Below are 22742 nucleotides of genomic sequence, written 5' to 3' on the forward strand. Positions count from 1 at the left end.
ATTAAATATGCAAATAAGGAATTGGCTAAAGTTCAAATGCTTAATGATTTTCAATAATGTTCTATCATAGTATCTTTAATGTACATAGCCAGTTTCATCAACTTTGATCTCGTTAATTCAAATAAATACCCCTAATTAAGAAAGTTCAAAAAATATGCAAATTAGGAATTGGCTGATGTAAAAATGCTGAATAACATTTAATAATGTTCTATCATAGTATCTTTAATGTACATGGCAAGTTTCATCAATTTTAGTCGTGTAACTTCAAATAGATATCCTTAATTTCAAAAATTCATTAAATATGCAAATTAGGATTTTCATGAAGTAAAAATGCTTAATGACTTTCAATAAGGTTAAATCATAGTATCTTCAATATGCATACCAAGTTTCGTCAATTTTGATCGAGAAAATTCAGATATATACTCCTAATTAGGAAATTTCATTAAACATGCAAATTAGTAATTATCTTTCACGTCACCCCTTAATATCTTTCAAAGCTGATATATCTTGGTGTGATCAACATTTGGAGCGAATCTCATCAAATTGTGTGCAGTCATTGTCAATATATATCAGCTTTTTCTAAAATCATTAATTATGCAAATTAGCAAAAAGTAAGCAAGCCATACCCACCAAAAACTAATCAGTTCTAGCCATTTGCAAACTGAATCTATGTACCAGATTTGATTCTGATCTGATGAGCCGTTTTTGAGATATTGAGTACACAGACAGACAGACACACACACAGACACACAGACAGACAGACATCGCTGCGACATATACCCACGTGTGTCAACACGTGAGCAAATGACAGGACATGTCGACAAATATATATTACAGAAAGTCATAAAGTTAGGTTTTAATGAATTGATCCTTTTTCAACTGATTAAATGTATAAATTACAACTCACAAAAAAAAAAAATGATGATGAAGCAAAGATTGAATGGGGGAAAGTTCTGACGCATATCCACGAAATCCAGGATAGGCCTAAACCTTTGTACTAATATGGTGAGTTTTATGTAGAATTTCAAGCAAAACTTATAATTTCGGGATGGGTTCAAGTGGAAAATTGGTAGGTTGGATTACCTACTGAGTATACATGTAAGCTTAGATTTGTTACCATCAGTTTTTTGCTCACGTGTTGACATACGTGGGCATATGTCGCAGCGATGTCTGTCTGTCTGTGTGTCTGTCTGTGTGTCTGTCTGTCTGTCTGTGTACTCAATATCTCAAAAACGGCTCATCAGATCAGAATCAAATCTGGTATATAGATTCAGTTTGTAAATGGGAAGAACTTATTAGTTTTTGGCGGGTGTGGCGTGCATAATTAAGTATCATTTCCATAATTAATAATTTAATAAAACTTACAATAACTTCAAAATCAGTGATCTGAGTGAAGCGAAATTGTTTAGGCATCCAACAGTGCAATTGCAATAACTGTTTAATCAATGTACGCAATGGATACATGATTGCTTAATTGGAATATCTGAAATTAATTTGATGTGGGCTTTTGTTGTCAGTAAATAAAATGTCATTACACATCTGCTGTTGAGGGCGCTCTACCAAAGCAACTCAGGCTGTACGATGAGCTCATGGGGACTTAGGACCAGTCACGTTAATTTTGCGTCGATCCGCCGCCCTATGGTTGTGTAAATTGAGTGCACCATCGTTAAATACTCCGTAGTGTTGGCTCATACCTGGCCATAAGAAGTTGTTCGACATTTGAAGTGGAAACTCACAGTTCTTCGCTTATCCAGCCAACTTTGCTGTCGGTAGTGTGGGTAAGTAAATCAAAGGACGGTCCCTGTTGTTCAAAGTAATCAATCACAATTTATATGTGATGTTTTGATTTTATCTCGTAATTTGATGCACAGAGCTGTGTTTGATACTACAATTTGATGAGGACGGTTTGCCATAAGTAATTAAGTAAATACAACGGTATGCACCAAAACGCTTGAGATTGAAGGCGACTGCGACTCGCGGCCGAGAGCTACTTCTGAACGATCATGTTTGATTTTTAATGGACTTGCATGGTCGCTTGTTTGTTAAGAACATAAGTTTACAGATATAGACTATTTAGTATTAGTGTGGCGGATGCGCTATTTTGCGGGTTGCGGGCTGCGGGCTGCGGGTTGCGGGCTGCGGGCTGCGGGTTGCGGGCATGAAAAAATGTGTGATTTTTGGTATCATTTTCGCTAGTAGATAGAATAAATGCTAAAATAGTATCTAGATGTATTTGTTTATGGAATAAAGCCGTGAACTTCTTGAATAATGCCGTTATTTTAGCTTACATCTGGTAAGCACCACCAACGTCAGAATAGTCCATTCCCATCCAACATTTGCCGTTGCACAGCGCACTGCCGATCGAAGCTTCGAAATGATATGACTGAACACGGATGAGTAATAATATGAAAACAAGACAGATTTCACAACAACTCGCTATATTAACTTTTATGTAATGATGAGGACGGATAGTTTAAAAGTAAGTTTCGGATCGTTGACAGCACAGATGAACTGGGAGATGAACTTCGGTTCGTTGAAACTCGACACGCCTAATAATTTGTTACTTTTCATAGAATGCCATGCCCTTCTCACACTTCAGATTAGTTCAACCGCCGATAAAAGCACAATTTTCAGAATCGTTTCAATGCCGTTTAAAATTATTTTATTGTGGTGAACACGAATAATGTCCTAGGAAACTTTTCATAGTCACGCTGGATCAAATGCATATGGAGCGACTATCATGCTGCAGGTGCAAGTCATAGAATATGTTCATGATATTAGGAGATACACAATTATTGAGAGCTGCAGAACACAAACTCATCCAAAAATATTCCTATTAGATCGATTCCTGAAAATAAGTCAACGCACCGACGTGTTTTCCCGCTGAAATTCTCGCGTAAAATGTTAGCGGAATGTCGTTCTCTGTGGTCGTGACCTCGGTTGAACCGAAACGGCAAAGTAAGCTAAGTCCATTGTCGTACGTCTTTTCTTTTTAAAGATTTCATGAAAAATACACGGCATTTCAATACACAACACTTCTACGCTTTTTGAAGTCAAATCTTTCCTTACACATTGCATTTAAGTAGGCATTGTTTAATTTTCTGTAAGTGTTGCCCTAGAACCGAATTGTGAATAGATGCATTACAAAGAATTTACTTCCTATGGCCTGATACTGGAAATGTAACAATTTTCATTCCGCGATAAGTGGCGACATTCCGAGGCGCGAATTTTTTTTGTCAGTCTGGTATTATTTCTCACTCACATCCATGGCAAGAAAGAAAAGTGATTTCAGATCCCAAATTATTTGTGATGGCCAGGCAGCTCGGAACAAATAAATTGGTCCTCGGAATCGCCGCTTTTAGTTTAGCAGATTTTGATTTTTTTTCAGAAACATGACGTATTTTCACCCACTTGGTATGGTCTGTTATAGCATCTTTAGTCCAAAAAATCAATTTAACAGCATATATGTTTTCAACAGCCTTCAAATGTACAGTATTATGTTAAAATACACAATATGGAATATGTTGTATTTCATTAATTTTAACCATCTTGACCTGATGTTGAAATATGGACTTGGCAGGAAAAGGGATACTGTACGATAGACCTGGTCATGATTATAGATAATAGACACCTTCTAAAGGTTTTATTTCTTATATACTAAATGCCATATTACATATATTAGAAATCTGGCCATAATTCTAAAAACCCGCAGCCCGCAGCCCGCAACCGCAACCCGCAGCCCGCAACCCGCAACCCGCAGCCCGCACTTTAGCAGATACCTTAGTGTGGAATGGTTTACGCGGAATTTCACACACAAGATAGTCAGTGGCAAGGAAATTTGTAGAGCATTTGTGCACTGAGACACAGCGCTGTGCCCACACAAGCGTCAGGTCGATTGCGGTGTATGCCTCTGGGACGTTCGTTGGGCAGCTAACTTAAGTTACGCGTATGTAACATCAGAACCACAGTCGCTCGAGAGCTATTCAGCTCTGGGACTATTCGCCCCATAGACGAGTATACAGAAGCGAGAAATACCCCAAGTCAGGAAATGAAATGGCTATTTCGTATAGGGATTGTGCCACCATGTCATCTTCGACGTTCGATTTTACTGTGAAAAGTAGCAAGTTCATCTATCATGTAACCGTCGACCGTTCCCTATCATTCTCAAAATTCATACCTGGTACTTGATTTGCTTCACAAACGCTCGTTTCGTGTGATTTTCGGCCGAATTCGATGGACACGTCGCTAAAACATAAGCGTGAGCAACATTCCGGTCACCTTACAGTGGACGTTGGGCACCTCCACTTTACTGACGTTAGCGCCGCGTACCCATGAGGGGTGACTGGAAGGTTGTTCATGCCTTATGTTTTGGCGACGTGTCTTCTGAACTGGGCCGAAAATCACACGAAAATTCATACCTGATACTTCACTGCTTACAAAATGCTCATTTCCTGTGATTTTCGGCCGAGTTCGAGAGACACCTGGCCAAAACATAAGCGTGAGCAACATTCCAGTCATCCCTCATGGGTAGGCGGCGCCAACGTCAGTAAAGTGGAGGTACCCAAGAGGTGACCGGAATGTTGCTCATCCCCAGGTTTTGGCGAGGTCCGTCGAATTCGGCCGAAAATCACAGGAAACGAGCGTTTTTGAATCAGATAAAGTATCAGTTATGAACTTTTAGAATGATAGGGAACGATCGACGGTTGCATGATAGATGAACTTGCTAATTTTCACAGTGAAATCGGACACGGAATGTTACATGGTGCGGTTTTTATAGCCATTCTGTTTCCAGACTTTGGGTGTTTCTCGCTTCTGTATATATACTCGTCTATGGGGCGAATAGTCCAAGAGCTGAATAGCTCTCGAGCGACTGTGATCAGAACCAACAAGAGGACCTCTGACTACAACGACCAGCAACATACTATTTCGTAAAAAAAGTTCATTGTAAAGATTTTTGTGACAATCGACGAGTTTCATATGCTTGATGGACTAGTGTCGTCACGTCACTCAAAGCTAATTTCGTCGTGGTACCAGTTCGTAGTTCCATGGAAAGCCGTCGTTTAATTAGGGTTAGGGATTTTGGGTAGAGTTTTTCAATTTAGGTTTTTCTCGCTATACTAGATATTATAAACTTGAAGACGAGGACACACTGAGTACATAGATGACGCCAAAAACCTGGGGGTGAGCAACATTATGTACAATGATGAATCGCGACTATTACTATTTGTTTGTACAGCCTGTTTTGGTGTTTCAAAATTTTAGCATGTGCTTTTAGGTTTACCATTAATGACAAAAGTACCCTAGTATGAGTGCACTGATATTGGTGAAATCGGAATAAGATGAATGTTCTTCTATTGACAATGTGATATGCCATAGCAATTTGTCGTGGGAGACTTATATTCTCTCACACGTCACAGTACAAATAGAACACACGAACACATGCATTCCGAAATATTCTGATATGTAATGTCTCTGACTGACATTGTACTTTCTTCACAGTCCTCCATCTGTTGTTATAGATGGAGATTATCTTGAATGTCCACAATTATGGACTCTTGGAACTCAAGAATCAATACTTGAGAGACTGCCACTGAAAGTGATGTTTACAAAAAATATGGACACTGTAACAGCAATACAGTAAGTATTATTTCCTAACCTAATGTCATTTACAGAATGTGATACCTACCAGCTATATTGTTGTCTGAATACATGTTTTTTTTTACCTGAGACCAAAGACAATTTGCCTATCACCACTAGGCGAATTGTCTTATACTGCGACAGGACATAAACCCACTTATAACGGCAATAATATTTTTAGCTCACATTTGGTATACCAATGTGGTTTATCATATAAGCTGAATCAATTCAAAAGAAAAAACAAGTTGCAAATTGCTAAAACTCTGTAACCATCTTACATCGGGCTAAAACTTTGTGTGCAGGTTCCTTTAGGTATTCTAAATTAGGTCTTTAAAATTTGGAATGAAATTTGCATGTTCCTATTTTTGGGGTAATTTTTTCAGTTTTTAGTCAAAAAATGTTTTTCTCTGAAACCGCTCATCTGATTGCTTTGATATTTGATATACAGGTTCCTCAGGTTGATCAAAATCAGTTTATGAATATATTGTCAATCTCGAATTCTGTATTTTTGTGGAATTTTTTGTTTATTTTTCTCATTTTAAGTACAATTTATTCTTCTCTGAAACCACCAGCCCATTTGTTCTCAAATTTGGATTGGATGTTTGCAAGGGTGGTACCCTTCAAATTGTTGAAATTACAACAACATTGGAAATGTTACTGTTTTGGGGCAATTTTTGTCACTTTCGGTCAAAATATCTTAGAAAACATTTTCTTTTTAAAGTCCCTGGACAGACAACTTTTATATTTCATATACAGATGTCCAGGGATGACAATAATTAGATATGTGGAAATTGTCCTGAAATATACAAATTTGTATTTTTAAGAGAATTTGTCATTTTTGGTCAAGAAAACTTGATCTCAAAATTAATTGTCTGATAGCTTTGTAATTTGTTACAAAAGTCCCGAAGGATGTTATTACATACATTTTCTGCTCAAATTGTTGGGAAACCCCCAAATTTTTATATTTTAGGTAATTTTCTCAGTTTGTGACCTTAAATGACCTACACCAACCCAGGATATGTTGTGTGAGAGTTTCAAAGGCTGTGAACATAATTTTGTCATATTTAATATCAATTTGTACTAAAATTTGATCCAGAAAATAAAGTTGAAATAAATTTCTTCATTGCAAAACCAATTATTGCGACTTTTGCATATAAAACACACAAGAACTGATGAGAAATTTGGATCCACACAATTTCAGATGTCGTAATCCCCCCCCCCCCCACAGTGTAAGGCATTTCACTATCTGTAACTGATTTAAGTGCTGTTTACATTTGAATGATAGCACTCATAGCATTAATTAAAACATCCCCAAGGTTGTAAGTACATTTCCTGCTAGCTGGTCTTATGTAAGGAGTAAAACATTTAATATTCAGGAGGGGGTAGGGTCTAGTAGCATTACTTTTTACCAGATCCCTTGTACATTTTTTCCCACTCCTTATTTTTTCCCCACATATGTTCCGCTCACAATGAATTGTCTCATAACATATATATTTATCATGAATCCATCAGTAATGTCAAATTTAATTCCTACAGGCCAGCAACGGACACTGAAGATGCTGTATGCACTGAGGAACCAACTGACAGCAAAGAACAATAAAAAGGCTTCAACCAGCAGTTTTCTCACTATTTTACTTCTTCTTCACTTATAAACATTATAATTAATACTTTGTTGTTTCATTTAAATTACTTGTACTTTACTTGATATGTAACGTTTTTTATTATGAGTCCCAAGGCAGTTAAACATTTACGCATGCATATGCATGCTTGTGTACATATCAATATGTTCCACCACATGGTACATATGGCCATACAATAAATTCGTTTCCTGTATTTTATAACATAACTGTTAACAGAAATTTCTCAGACATTCCTGCAATGATCTCATTTACGCTTAGAACAGATTATTATATAACAATAAAGATACACTGTTATTTGTTTTACCATACAATCCATATGGATATACAATAACAATTTTATTTTCTGTACTTCATAATGTAACTATATACGCACATTTTTGAGAGATTCAAGCAGTGATGTCATATAAACTTAGCACCAGAGTAACTCACACACACAAAGTCCAAATTACTTTTGCATAGGTCTTTCTCAATCACTCGCATTCCAGCTATTTTCTTGAAAGCAATATCAAACATACTCATTTTTTAATGTGATTACTTGCATTCTTAAAATTAAACATTGTTTCCCAAAAGAATGTGTTTTCGGTGTTACATCACTTTATGATAATGTCAATATGCCGTGTATAGCATGAACCCCTGTAACAATCTATTCCACTTAATATACGCTTATGAATGCTGACAATGACAGCAGTCAAAGACAGTTAAATTTTTTTCCCATCTAAGTTATATTTATAAACAATGTCCTTTCCAAGTCATCTATCGTGAATATGTCCATGATGTTGATTATTCTACAAAAAGTTACAAACAAATATCAGAAGTTTAAATTAACACACATATGCAATGTATATGAACACACTTGAGCATTTTCAGTTCATATCTGGTTATGACAGTAGGGCTACATGCCATATATGACAGAAAGTCATTGTCATAAAATTAGGTTTTAATGAATTGGTCAGTCATCAACTGATCAAGTATTAGGCCTATAAGCCTTACATGTATAGATATAACTCACAAAACGAAAAAAATGGCAATGATGAAGCAAATATTGAATGAGGGAAAGTTATGACACATTTCCACAAAGCTTTCAGGATAGACCTTTGAACTGTCGTTTGTTGACAGTTATAATTTCCAACATTCTGTGTCATTCCAGATCATAAATTCAACACTTTACTCGTTCCTTTATCAATGACTCGCATCATCCTCTACATAATTCATTCTTCAACACAATTTAGCTGTGCAATGGCACCTCCACTCTCTCAAAACAATTTATGGCACCTTCAAGACCAGAAAACGGTGTAGCAAAGAGTATTGTTTGTTATAATAACATTTCAAATACTACATTCGTGAATGAATACAACTGAATGCAGGCAAAATAAGTAGATATCCATAATCATTGATACCAGAAATAAACCAGTGTATCCAGAAATACCAAGTGTACAAATATAGTGTGAAATAAATTTGGCATCTACTTGGATTTTTAGGGGTGTCTAGAAATAAATATTGAATAAACATCAATCATTTATCGCTCGATATGCTTTTCACAATACAGAATGAATGAATGGAAATAAGGTGACATTTTAGTATGGTTTAGTGTAGCATTATTTGATCATTTTTCCTACCTCCCCTGTTTTATATTTTCGGACAATTAAATAATTAAAGATCACAGTAGAAGGGATTGAGAGATCATTTTGAAATCCCCAAACTCGTGCTGTATATCAAAAACAAAATAACTGTAAAAAGAGCTTATCATGTCATTGTCTCCAATCAAATTCTGTAAAACATTTTACCGTATATGATTTTTGGGAATATGCAACTTTGTAGTCAACTTGCCGTATTGCTTCAGTTCAGGTGAGGCAACTACTTGCAATATGTCAATGTGGGTCAAAGATTAAGCCGACAAAAACAGGAAAACGTGAACATCTTTCTTTACTCATGATGTCAAAATTGCAGAATCTGAAGTGCTTTTTGGGGTGGGATGTGCTCTAACATATCCACTTCTCAATCATTTTGGTAGCACATAAAGCTCATAAGCTTAGGCCTACACAACATAATCGGGAACTATTTCATTCAGCAGGGTTCAGCGAAGCATCTTGTTATGGGGTGTAAAATAAATAAAGAGTCACAGAGGCTAGGTTAGGTTATATAACCATTTATTTTATTTACTCCGATCAGTCAGAGCATGAAGAATAGGAGAGACCAGATATGAACTGTAAATGCTCACGTGTTTCATTGTACATGTATCTTGCAGTTATGTGTAAATTTGAATCTTTGCCACATGTTTGCAACTTCATTGAAAGTATTATGATCAACATAATGAACAATATTCACCACAGATTAAACTCTATCGGTCATTAAGTATTCAAATATGCAATTAGCTGAAATAGAAATAATTAATTTCTTTGACTGCTGTCATTGTATCACCACTTTATATAGCAAGTGTAATTGCCTTTGGTCAAGTCCTTCAAACTATATATTCCAAACTTTGAAAGCTCATTAGATATGCAAACTATTAATTAGCTGACATGAAAACTTAAGTGCGAAATGACTTTCAATATTGGTATAACCTGGTATAATCATCAATATACATAGCATGTTATGCCAACTTTGATCAAATAAATCCAAGTATGTATCCCTAATTAGGAAAGTTAATTAAATATACACATTAGGAATTGGCTGAAGCAAAAATGCTTTATAATGTTAGCCTACATAATAGTATCTTTAAGTTACATAGCAATTTTCATCAATTTTGGTCATGTAAATTCAAATATATATCCCTAATTTCAAAAATTCATTAAATATGCAAATTAGGAGCTGGATGAAGTAAAAATGCTTAATCACTTTCAATAATGTCGTATCATAGCATCTTTAATGTACATAGCAAGTTTTGTCAACTTTGATTTAGTCAATACAGATAAATATCCCTGATTATGAAAGTCCATGAAATATGCAAATAAGGAATTGGCTAAAGTTCAAATGCTCAGAGACTTTCAATAATGTTCTATCATAGTATCTTTAATGTACATAGCAAGTTTCATCAACTTTGGTCAGGTCAATTCAGATAAATATCCCTGATTATGAAAGTTCATCAAATATGCAAATAAGGAATTGGCTAAAGTTCAAATACTCAGTGACTTTCAATAATGTTCTATCATAGTATCTTTAATGTACATAGCAAGTTTCATCAACTTTGGTCAGGTCAATTCAGATAAATACCCCTAATTAGGAAAGTTCATAAAATATGCAAATTAGGAATTGGCTGATGTAAAAATGCTGAATGACATTTAATAATGTTTTATCATAGTATTTTTAATGTACATAGCAAGTTTCATCAATTTCGGTCATGTAACTTCAAATTTAAATCCTTAATTTCAAAAATTCATTAAATATGCAAATTAGGATTTGGATGAAGTGAAAATGCTTAATGACTTTCAGTAAGGTTAAATCATAGTATCTTCAATATGCATACCAAGTTTCTCAATTTTGATCGAGTATATTCAGATATATACACCTAATTAGGAAATTTCATTAAACATGCAAATTAGTAATTATCTTTCACGTCACCCATTAATATCTTCCAAAGCTGATATATCTTGGTGTGATCAACATTTGTAGCGAATCTCATCAAATTGTGTGCAGTCGTTGTCAATATATATCAGTTTTTTCTAAAATCATTAATTATGCAAATGAGCAAAAAGTAAGCAAGCCACACCCACCAAAAACTAATCAGTTCTTGCAATTTGCAAACTGAATCTATGTACCAGATTTGATTCTGATCTGATGAGCCGTTTTTGAGATATTGAGTACACAGACAGACAGACGGACAGACACACAGACACACAGACAGACAGACATCGCTGCGACATATGCCCACGTGTGTGAACACGTGAGCAAAAAATGATAGAGAAAACTGAGAAAAACTTAGTAATAATTTTTGGGCCGCCTGTGCTATGAGTTTATGCTACGTTCCGACGCGCGTTCTAGCTCTGCATGAACCGTTCACATGTCACGGCTCGTATTTTCTGCGCACCTCCATTTTTAGGTCATCTTGATTGTGACCTCTGCCCTTTGTGTGTATGTGTCACGTGTGCTGCTTCTCAATAGGAGTGGATCCCGATACTGGCAAGAATTGCACTGATAAAGTACACCGCTATATTCTCGTCGTCGCACATCACCAGATTTTTCGATCGAGAAACAACGTTATCATGGCTGTGTAAGTAACATAAATAGTTCTTTTTGCAGTTATTTTGCAACACTTGAGCCCCACATTACAAACGCAACGTACCATACAACAAAAAGAGACTCGAGTGAGTTTTAGTCACAGTAGACGCGATGCAGTAGACGCGGTTGGTGATCGACACGGTACCCCTTAAAGACCTACATCTATACAGAAAATTTGCAGACCTTGAAGCTGCACTGACAAGTGCAAGTGTTTATGATAAGATATGTTTTATACGAACGACGCTAAAAACTACACCGCTATTCAAGTGGCAATAATACTGGTATTTGCCTTCCCTTTTGGCCAAAGATTATTTTGATAGTTATTCACACTACACAAAATCAACCGGCCTTGCATGAAACTGAACGTGTACGCTCAGTTTGAGAGAATTCCTCTGCCAAAGTGTCTGCATAGCTGATATTTGTATGTGAACGTGATATTATTTTTGCTGCACAAGAATAATCTAAGGCGACAGACTCACAAGGTGACACAGACATAGACCGGGGGTGCCACTTATATTCCTATGAATGTCCATGACACATCATATCCTTCTATGGTGATCAGGAAGTGCTCATGAAGGAGGTGCCGACTGTCATTATCAAAATTAATGCTTATAGATCTGAATTTTAGATTATTCTTTTTGGATAGCATCAGAGAATACCGTACGATTCTGATGATGCATGTTTTCGCTGACTGAGGTCTCAGGTGTCAGGGACCTTCTATCCCAGGGGGTGACACACTAAAGTAATTAAAGTTTGATGACATGTCAGTTCATTGACTGCACCACTGAAAAGGATCTATCATAAGTCTCATGTCCAGTCCCCAAATCCAAGTCTCCCTAAATAAACTTCTCTCTTCAAATGCCTGTCCATCGATTACTGCTTTTAACAGGATGTGCTGAACAAATGTAGCATTCTTAGATGTGAATAAGCAAGCGGTGCTGTGACCTATCAACCGTGCTGGGGTCAGGGTAGCCCTCAATCTTGGTAGAGAGTGATGGAGTGGATATTTATAACCTAGCAAAGGAATCTCAGCAGTAACAACACTAATTTCTGCCACAGGTGACATTTTACATCCACTTTCTGGGTGTTGTGTGTTACCAAAGTATATCTGTGGGGAGTTATGGGTTTGGTCATATCTGTGAGTGCACCTGTTCACACAGATATCTCAGAGATGCCTCGAGCAATTTCATTCAAACTTGGTACATAAATCACATCTTATGTTACACATATGCATGCCGATTTGTTTTTTGATCCAATCTAAAATAACCGTGTGGTGACCATTTTATTAAAAAAACAGGGACTATGTCATTGATAATGAGTTTGAAAAAAGCTAGAGCTATTTGTAGAGCAGCTTACCACACAAAATTTCTTTAAACCTGCTAAAGATTTTTGTTACACAGATCAATGATGGCACACAATGAGATATGTGAGTATTGCATCAGTTAATTGCTAATTTGCATGAATTGCTACTGTAACTATAGACTATAGTCTAAAGAAGCTATTGGGATGGGTATCGGTCCGGCGTCAGTCTGTATGTATGTGTGTGTATGTCCGTTTGTGAGGATGTATGTCCAATCAAATATCTTGAGAACCGCAGTACTTGCAGATTTGAGATTTGTTGTGTAGATGCAAAACATGATTATGAGAAACTGAATTTTTTAATTTTTTAATATTGTTAAAAATATGCAAATAAGTGCAAAAAAGATGTTTTTGGTAAAAAATCTTCTTCATAACCACTGGTCAGACAGCTTTGGTATTTGGTATTCAGGTCCCTACGGATAACTCAACGTAGATTTGTTCAAATTGTGATGGAACATGCAAATGTGTATTTTTAAGGAATTTTTTTGTTATTTTTGGTCAAAAATTTATTTCATCAAAACTACTTGTCTGACAGCTTTGATATTTGGTATACAGGTTCATAGGGATGATCAAAACATGATATATTCAGTGTTCTCCACAAATGAAAATTAAAGGCGGGCGGCTAATAAGCATATTATTTGCATAATATTTGCATACAATTTACATATCACCAGGGCTATTCACAAGGCATTCCAGTGATGAGATATACTTCTGACATTTTTAATATTTTTCTCCATTCAGCAGTGATAAATGGCAAGCTATACAATTTATTTTTTAATTTAAATCCTTTTTATTTACATTAAATAGATAATAAAACATCAAAAGTGAAAAAAAAAACATTGAACTAATGCAGACAATACACAATTTAGTAAATATATTGCACAATACCAACATGAAAATTCAAGAAGTAATCAGTGTTCGAAATAATCGGTGGCAAATGGTGGCATGTTTTCATATGATCCTCTGTTACTATATGATTGTCTGTAGCCCGATTGGTAAAGCCATGAACGTCTTTTTTTACGTGCGGCGTCCATGACTAGTTGATACGGGACTGAATATTTGCACTAAGTTACAATGCGGAGTCAGCGGAGCATGCCTGCAGAGAAACACAGTTGACTTTAAAACTCTATTCATAATAAAGAGAGGCCCGAAAAAAATGATACCAGGTATTTCCAAGAAAAGGATTTGAAATTTCATCGACTCATAGTTCGGCAAACGTACAAAAATTTTGACTACTGCGCGGCGTAGGCTGCCATGATGTTTGTGTGGAGCACGCTGGCGCTCTTGATCTCGATCACACGCGACCTTTGAACTATACAGTCAGTGTTCTCCACAAATAAAAAAATTAAGTGGGTGGCTAATTTGCATAATATTAACATAATCATTTGCATAATATTTACATATAGTTTGTGTTCAGCAAAAATTGACAAAACAGGGTACTCATGAAGCAGAGCCCCTCCACTGATTTTTTCAAAATTCAGTACATCCTCACTAAGTTGCATAAGCTCCTACCCTTGTTTAACTCAAATAAAGAAAGGTTAGGAGAGTAAAATATACCGTTAAAGTTGGTAAAACTGCTCAGATCAAAGAAACTATTAAAAGATGTAAAACAATGAGATATCGAAGTTCCCGTGACAGCATCGCTAGGAAAATACTACGTTTTTCAGTACGTTTATCAGGGTTCTCTGACAATGCGCACCCCCGGTACCAAAATAGAAGAGTCCCACTCTGATGTCATATCCGCCATTGTTTACGGTATATTTTCATTCACGCACGCGATCTGGGATTTTATTCTCTTCACATGCATTTTCATTTGTCTAAAGCAAGTAACGCTCCATCTGTTAAGAGTTTTTACCGCTGACTATAACAATTTTCATTGCTATGTTGCTGTTTTCACAAGATACTGACCGTTCGATCTTGGAAAGTTGAGTTGCTTTTACGTGCAGCCAACGCATGCCGGTGCAGTGACAGACAGTTCCGTAAGCTATGCTACGCTGTTGATCGGCAGCATACATGTCTTCGTTCCACGTTTACTTTTTATTTCAAGATGTGAGTCAAACAGAAATTTCACCAAATTGCCACTTCTGTATCTAGGGAATGTGTAATCAGTTTGATTTCAAATTTTTCGTCAATTAAGAGCAGAAATCGTCGCTGACTTTTGCTGTCTTTTGACTATGGTTTTATATCAATTTTTCTGTCCTTTACAATTTCTTTGGATGGGTCGGTGGAGTCAAGGGTTGAACAATAGCGTCGCGGGCCGCAACGCTGTTTTGGGCTGGGAGAACCCTGATGATCGTGTTAAAAGAATGTGTACTTTCTTGGGGGGAAGTTCGGCAGAATCAATCGAGACAACACTTAGATCTTGATGCGACCGCACAGTTTATTGTGACACCGTCCGGTTGGCGGGACGGTGATTGTGTGAATGGGTTGACAAGTCGGTCGAGTATGGCGCGTAATGCATGCCAAAATTAACATCCGTTTTCTTACACCACTGACCGAATTTTTCCACTAGTCATCCACATTCGGCTTGTCGATTTCTGAACCCACTCACTGAATTATTCAAGTGGTTAGCGATTTCTGAACCCACTTACTGCATCCTTCACGTAGTCAGCGATTTCTGAACCCACTCACTTACATTCAAGTGGTTAGCGATTTCTGAACCCACTCGCTGAATTCTTTATGTGGTCAGCGTTTTCTGAACCCACTCACTGAATCCTTCAACTGGTTAGCGATTTCTGAACCCACTCACTTACATTCAAGTGGTTAGCGATTTCTGAACCCACTCGCTGAATCCTTTAACTAGTTAGCGATTTCTGAACCCACTGACCGAATCCTTCAAGTGGTCAGCGATTGCTGAACCAACTCGCCGAATCCTTTAACCACTTGCCTACATTCCGCTAGGCACCCCAGCAGACTTGATATTTTTTCTACCATAATCCGGTCACTCAAAAAGAGACCCGTCAAATTCACTCACGGATTCTGAAGGTGGCTGACCATTACGCTAGGGGGTCTTTATCAAAGCTTGTAAGATGTGACCCGGAAAGAATCTTTACTGAGTAAGTAGCCTAATAGATACTGGCGTACGGCCGGGCTACGCTGTATATAAAGGATAGGCAATACATGTACAGCCCATCAACTTCGATATCGTTGCCGTAATTGAAAATGCTCAGAAAGGAACAAATTATATCTTGAATACAGTAAAAGTCTTACTCAGTAATTTATAAGTATTTCCAAATAATATCAAACGTAACGGGTATCTAATCCTCATAAGGACTACCGTAGTACAATTACCGGCTGGATGCCAGCACAACATTAATGGCGCTTCAGGCATGGTAGAAGTTCGAACACAAGAGAGATCCCGGCCGGCCTCACTAGCACTGCAAACAGCTTGAGCGGACGTATAGAAATTTGCATAATTCAATAGGCTGCAGAGCCTCGTTCTGAATGTAAACAAGCAATATGTCGGAATACACGTCGTTCGAGCGACTTGGTCGTGAAAATGGGCTCGAAAGCTCACAAATATGATTATTTAATGCGAAATTGAACATACTATGAGGTAATGTACACTTTTGAGAGTAATTTCATCGTATCTATGCATGATAGAAATAAATACTAATGATAATTGACAACTGAATTCGTACGTTGCAATGATGGTTTATACCTCTCAGCTGTGTGCTATTTGTAGACTGTGACCCGAAACACACTGATACAGGTCTTGAACAAAAATAATACTTGTTGTGTCAAACCACTTGCTATTGAACAACGCTTGTGACAAGTTTCGTGAATTTCTGACAGTGCGCCTATATTTGCGGCATGATTTCATGATGCCATGCATGCGCTGTTAGTGTTACCGTACAAGGCCCATCGTACAGCCCAGTGTACGGTGTACAGCGTACAACGCTATGGCACTGAAACTCGCCTTATGCTATCGGACTTCAGTCAACATTGACGAGTTGAAACATGGTAACTGAACAGTGATATACTACCCGTTACCAGTGAAAAGGAAAACTCTGACAAATCACGGTCACTCAAATCCACTCTTACAACGATATTATTATCTTGAAAGGCTGAGGGGTCAGTAAAATCAGGCGTGGGAATGTCCGACCACCACATCCTGCATCGACTCCAAACAGACATACACTGACAGTTGACAATGACCGAATACAAGAGAAGTCGGCCAGTACAGTATGCACCCTATTAGAATATATGCTCCATATTAATGTTTCTTTTTTTGAAGTCTCACTTAAGTTATATACGAAAGCGATCTAAATGTCATTCATAAGATGAGCGTAATGTTTGCAAACTTCACAGATCACAGTTCAACGCACGTATGATATACACACATTGGGTAAAATTAAAGATGGCGGTGTATCGCGATCGTGGTAGCGAGTTTTGCAGTCTTCGTCATAGTTACACTTGAAGTTCGTTAAAAAGTCATAGGAGATGGCGAAGCAACTTAGGTAAGAGTCATCAAGCCATGAATTTTACTGAAGAAATGGCATAATGTTTGCCTGAACTTTAATACGGGTACGCGCGCGATCTGCAGAAACACGGAGGCAGACCGTACATGTTTTGCAGAATGGACGTGGGAGCTCTTCGACTTTGAGTTGTTTTCTGAATGTTCGTAGTACCCGGTAGTATTAAACCGACAAAATAACAAAAACTATTGTAGTAAAAAGTTAAAATTGTTTGGCATATTCAACTGTGAAGAGAATGCGTATGCAATCATATTGCTTTGTTGCGAGTGGCAGACTTCTCCTGGCCGAGTCCCACTGCACTGGCCGAGTTGGTCGGCACATCGGCGCTGGCGATGGCCGAGTTCGCAACTGCCCGACTTCTCCGGTTACCCAGTGGAATATTGGTAGCCAATGCCTACGAGGACTACCGCGAAATTGTAACCCAAGCATCAAATATAAATATAACATAAGTTGGATTGACAACAGTAAAATATGTGATATTGTGCAATCTTTGGGCCTAAACAATTTGTAAACGTGAGCAAGGCGTCAGCGGAGTGCAACACGTTCCTCACTTTAAGTGGCCATCTTGTCTTCTGATGGCGGGACGGTGTACGACCTACGAGGCCAAAGCAGTGATTGCAGGGCATGAACAAGAATAAAACTAAGTTAGGGGGCTTAAATAATGATTAGACTGTCTAACTATGTAAAAATATTCACAAGAATCAGCTGTGCATGTAGTTGCGGCAGCCCAAAAGTAGGCCTATGTTTAGCGAGCCATAGATCGACAATACACACATAGCACCAAAAGTAAGCCGTAGAAGTTGATAAAAATTCATAGGCACAAACTTAACTGCTTTATATGACCATAGAAACGTCTCTGACATCGTTTGTTGGGAAAAAATGGGCTGAAATTGCCCCCCAAAAAACAGGAAAAATCACACTAACGGTCAAGTAGAACAGCGCCCTCATCATTTCCATTTGAACGAAATTCCAATATAAATATGCAAATAGGGGTATCTCCGCTCAAGCTGCAAAGTCGACCCCGTGCACACCTGGCCCAACAGCAAACTAACCTCTTGGTGTGATTCTGTTGTTTACTTATTTCTTAAAGAATTCATGACAAATATATCTGCACAATTTACTACATTATCGGTTCGTTACTACGTTATCGGTAATTTTTCCTACGTTATCGGGTTTGATACGTTATCGGTTAGTTACCACGTTATCGATTGTAACATCAGGCAGGTCGTAAATAATGACGGTTTCCCTACTTTCTGCCAAAGGCCATCGCGTTCACTTGCATTCGATAGGCTGCCGTGCATTGCCAAAATATGTTGCTTCGATTTCGCAATCACCTTGCCGCTAATGCGGCAATCAGCTGAATTTTATTACTTTAAGTGACTCAATGTTGATAGTTATTTGCCTACAGAAGTGAGCCAAGTGCATATAGTGTCGTCTTGATTTTACATCGGTACCGGGAGTTCCTGTGTGACCTTGTGCAGGGTGCGCATCCGGCTCTGCCAACTTCAGTTTGAATAATCCGTATATAACGCACACATTGTACCAGAATATAATGTCAGCCTCCTCTCCAAAGTTCTGTATCCTCTGAAACACAGTAACAGTACGTTTTGAACAGAGGAGAACAAAATAAAATCATTCGCAGGTATTCAGCCAGCGACCGTGGACGTTTGCCCGGGCATGGCGCGGCATGGCCCCAGGAATTTTTTGGGACTGTTGGCTGATGAGAGCCTCTTATTATACGACATTGAACTATTCTAAGGTCTTAAAATACGTTAAGAACATTTTTCTTTTATCGTTTCCTGGGAACGTTCCTTGTCTACGATATTCAATTACCATATTGTCGTTTTTCTGTAACCGTAAGATGACGAGAGCTGTACTTCCATGCGAGCGATCACTCGTGCCAGGCATGCTGCAAGACGTATACATGTGCGTTGTAAACAAACCCGCGCGGCAATCCAACTCGATCGGGCAGTATTTAGCGTTTGTATGTCAGTACAGAAGCACAAATTTGGCTTATTTCTTCACTGAACAACATTTCAAGATGGATGAAAGGGAATAACATGTAATTTCGAACAAAAAAGGTTAAAACTTAAAAAATAATGGGGCTTTAAGGCCAGGAAGAAAAAATAAAATAAAAATAATCCACTGACGGAGTGTATTAGTTAACGTTGATGTAAACGCACTTGCTGTCGACGTAAAACTCAGAGGTCAAAGCTAATTTCGACCCCTTAGCATTCTAGTAAAAATTGACACCACAATTTTTGTGACGACATTTGACGTAGGCATGACGCTGTGTGACGTAGGGGTCTTGTTTCGTGTCATAAGTCGAAACTAATGAAGTTGAGCTTAGGGAGTTCAGTACTTGAAGAATTCAGTGACTTAGTTCAGAAATCGCTGACCACATGAAGAATTCAGCGAGTGGGTTCAGAAATCGCTAACTACTTGGAGGATTCAGTGAGTGGGTTAAGAAATCGCTGACTAGTTGAAGGATTCAGTGAGTGGGTTCAGAAATCGCTAACTAGTTGAAGGATACAGTGAGTGGGTTCAGAAATCGCTGACCACATGAAGAATTCAGCGAGTGGGTTCAGAAATCGCTATCCACCTGAATGTAAGTGAGTGGGTTCAGAATCGCTGACCACGTGAAGGATGCAGTAAGTGGGTTCAGAAATCGCTAACCACTTGAATAATTCAGTGAGTGGGTTCAGAAATCGGCAAGCCGAATGTGGATGACTATTGGAAAAATTCGGTCAGTGGTGTAAGAAAACGGATGTTAATTTTGGCATGCATTACGCGCCATAGGTCGAGCTTCTCTCGCGGTCTTTCTTCCGCTATGGTCGTCGTGACATATCTTGACGAGGTATTAAAATGACAAATTCACACATACAACAACAGCAAAATGTGCCTTATTGATTTAAATTAACACCTTATTGAAATTCAATACAGAAACAAACAAAAGCACGGCATAAAAACATTGCCGTGAACCAAACCCGCCACCCCAGAACAAAGACTGACGGTGGGTTTCAAAAGCCTGGGCGGCCGAAAATTAAACTGGGCGGCGTAGATTTTATCTGGGCGGCCGTGAAATTAAAGTGGGCGCACCGCCCACTTAAAAGGCGCCGTGGAGAACACTGACAGTACAGAACCGTATGTACATAGCTGCTGTATTCGGATGATCACACGAATGATGATTTTAGCTCGTGCAGTTTCTTTTTACTTCATTTCATTGTGCCTTTCATATTTTAAAACGGTCACGGATTTTGAAACTTGATCAAACGCAACTGCTTCTCAAAGTCAATCGAGTGAATCGCATGCAAGTTACGAATGCGTGACAGGAAGTGACACACATGGCTTCAACGTCATGTGGACGTACACGGATTTCAAAATGGCTAACTCGGCTCGGATACGCAACGACCTGAACACGCGAAGTACCATACTTTTTTGCATCTGATATTTGTGTCAACCAATCGTACGATTTTAGCCACATCTGATCGAAATCACTTTTCCTGACCTTCGGATCCTTACAAGTACGAGACATTGGCGGCAACAATAGTTGCCTATAGTATAGATGCTTTGACTGAGTGCCCGCTGGCAAAAATGCAACACCGAGCCTTGTACCGTGTCCGTTGTATGAAATGGACGGTGTCTGTACGGTACGGTCGGCAGCTTAACATTTCAAGCATTTTGAATTGAAGTCTTAGCGAATGTTCATCGGCACTACGGCCGTTTCACACTAAAAGCTCGCTGAAATAAAAGCGTGACAAAATCGCCGCTGAGAAACAATAGGTCTTCAACCACATTTACTAAAGAGTATCGGCGGATATGAAAGAGGATCGGGCGAAAAAAATAAAGGATCGGGGCCGATCCTGTTAAACGGCCTGGGGAGAACATTGAGGACTGCATGCAGTCGCAAAACAAACCGACAGATGTATGACGGCCCCTCTTTATTACACGACGTTGTCAGTTGCTGTCATTTTTATTCAATAGGCTTTCAGATATTGTTCGGACAACTGACTGTGAAAACAGTTTAGGCTACAGAAAACAAAGGTGGGCGGGCGAAGTAAAAGGTGGGCGGGTGAGATTAAAGGTGGGCGGCGACAAAAAGAAGCCGGGCGCACCGCCCGTCAAAAACCCCTCGTGGAGAACACTGATATTTGCATAATATTTACACAATTTACATATCACCAGAGCTATTCACAAGCATTTCAGTGATGAGATATGCTTCTGACATTCTAAATATATCCATTCAGCAGTAATTAATGGCAAGCTATACAATTTATTTTTACATTAAAATCCTGTTTATTTACTTTTAATAAATAATAAAACATCAAAAGTGAAAAAACACATTGAACTAATACAAACAATACACAATTTAGTAAATATGTTGCACAATACCAACATAAAAATTCAAAAGTACATGAGAAGTAATCAGTGTTCGAAATAATCAGTGGCAATGGTGGCATTTGCCACCAAAACCTGTCAATCTGCCACCAAAATTTTTTCCGGTGGTATTCTTCTGCCTCTAAATGTTGGGTCATCATGTGATTGATCCTACAGCTTGAATGAAGGAACACTGAATGAACACGTTGTCTGACAGCGGAAAAACTCATTAGCAAAAATAACCCAACTAATTGCAACATTTTGGCATGAATGAACAGTGTTTGAAATAATCGGTGGCACTGGTGGCATTTGCCACCAAAAACTGTCAATCTGCCACCAAAATTTTTTTCTGGTGGTATTTTTCTGCCACTAAATTTTGGGTCATCATGTCATCGATCCTACGGCTTGAATGAAGGAACACTGAAGGAACACGCGTTGTCTGACGGCGGAAAAACTCATTAGCAAAAAAAATCCAAACTAATTGCGACATTTTGGCATAAATGAAAACATAGCGTGAATCCAAACTTGTGATTGGCTAATCTCCATATCGATGACAGCAGCTTTTGTACACTTGACATGTTGTTAGTCCCCACGGACACCGTCCGGGGGACTTATAGGTTTGGTCATGTCCGTGCGTGCGTCCGTCCGTGCGTCCGTCCGTGCGTGCGTGCGTCCGTCCGTCCGTTCACGCAGATATCTCTGAGATGCCTGGAGCGATTTCATTCAAACTTGATACAAGGATTACTTCATATGGCATACAGATGCACGTCAATTTGTTTTGTGATACGATCCAATATGGCCGCCAGGCGGCCATTTTATTACGATTTTTTCATGTACAGAGCCATAACTCAGGCATGTTCCAACCGATTTTATTCAAAGTTGGTACAAGGACATTGACCAATGTCATAGATATGCATGTCAATTTGTTTTGTGATACGATCCAATATGGCCGCCAGGCGACCATTTTATTACGATTTTTTCATGTACAGAGCCATAACTCAGGCATGTTCCAACCGATTTTATTCAAAGTTGGTAC

At 38.4% G+C, this 22742-nt stretch overlaps 1 protein-coding gene and 1 long non-coding RNA gene across 5 annotated transcripts in view; both read left to right on the forward strand.

The window, feature by feature from the left end:
• Positions 1–205: 205 nt before the first annotated feature.
• LOC139136541 (uncharacterized) lies at positions 206–7849 on the forward strand. 3 transcript variants are annotated; one of them, XR_011553189.1, is made up of 3 exons: positions 206–1778; positions 5500–5637; positions 7174–7849. It is a non-coding gene; the product is annotated as an uncharacterized lncRNA (long non-coding RNA). The 3 variants fall into 3 exon arrangements; XR_011553188.1 differs by lacking the exon at positions 206–1778 and adding an exon at positions 4810–5083; XR_011553187.1 differs by lacking the exon at positions 206–1778 and having other exon boundaries at positions 4749–5637.
• Positions 7850–11197: 3348 nt separating this feature from the next.
• The window catches only part of LOC139137833 (6-phosphogluconate dehydrogenase, decarboxylating-like), a 258052-nt gene continuing 246507 nt past the window's right edge, over positions 11198–22742 (forward strand). Inside the window, exon 1 of one of the 2 annotated variants that reach the window (XM_070706117.1) lies at positions 11198–11484. In XM_070706117.1, the coding sequence (XP_070562218.1) occupies positions 11348–11484 (137 nt within the window). In that variant the 5' untranslated portion in view covers positions 11198–11347. The remainder of the gene's footprint in view (positions 11485–22742) is intronic. The other variant, XM_070706116.1, reaches the window with a different exon arrangement.

This window comes from Ptychodera flava, chromosome 7 (assembly GCF_041260155.1).
Source record: "Ptychodera flava strain L36383 chromosome 7, AS_Pfla_20210202, whole genome shotgun sequence".
In the NCBI taxonomy this organism is placed as follows: domain Eukaryota; kingdom Metazoa; phylum Hemichordata; class Enteropneusta; family Ptychoderidae; genus Ptychodera; species Ptychodera flava.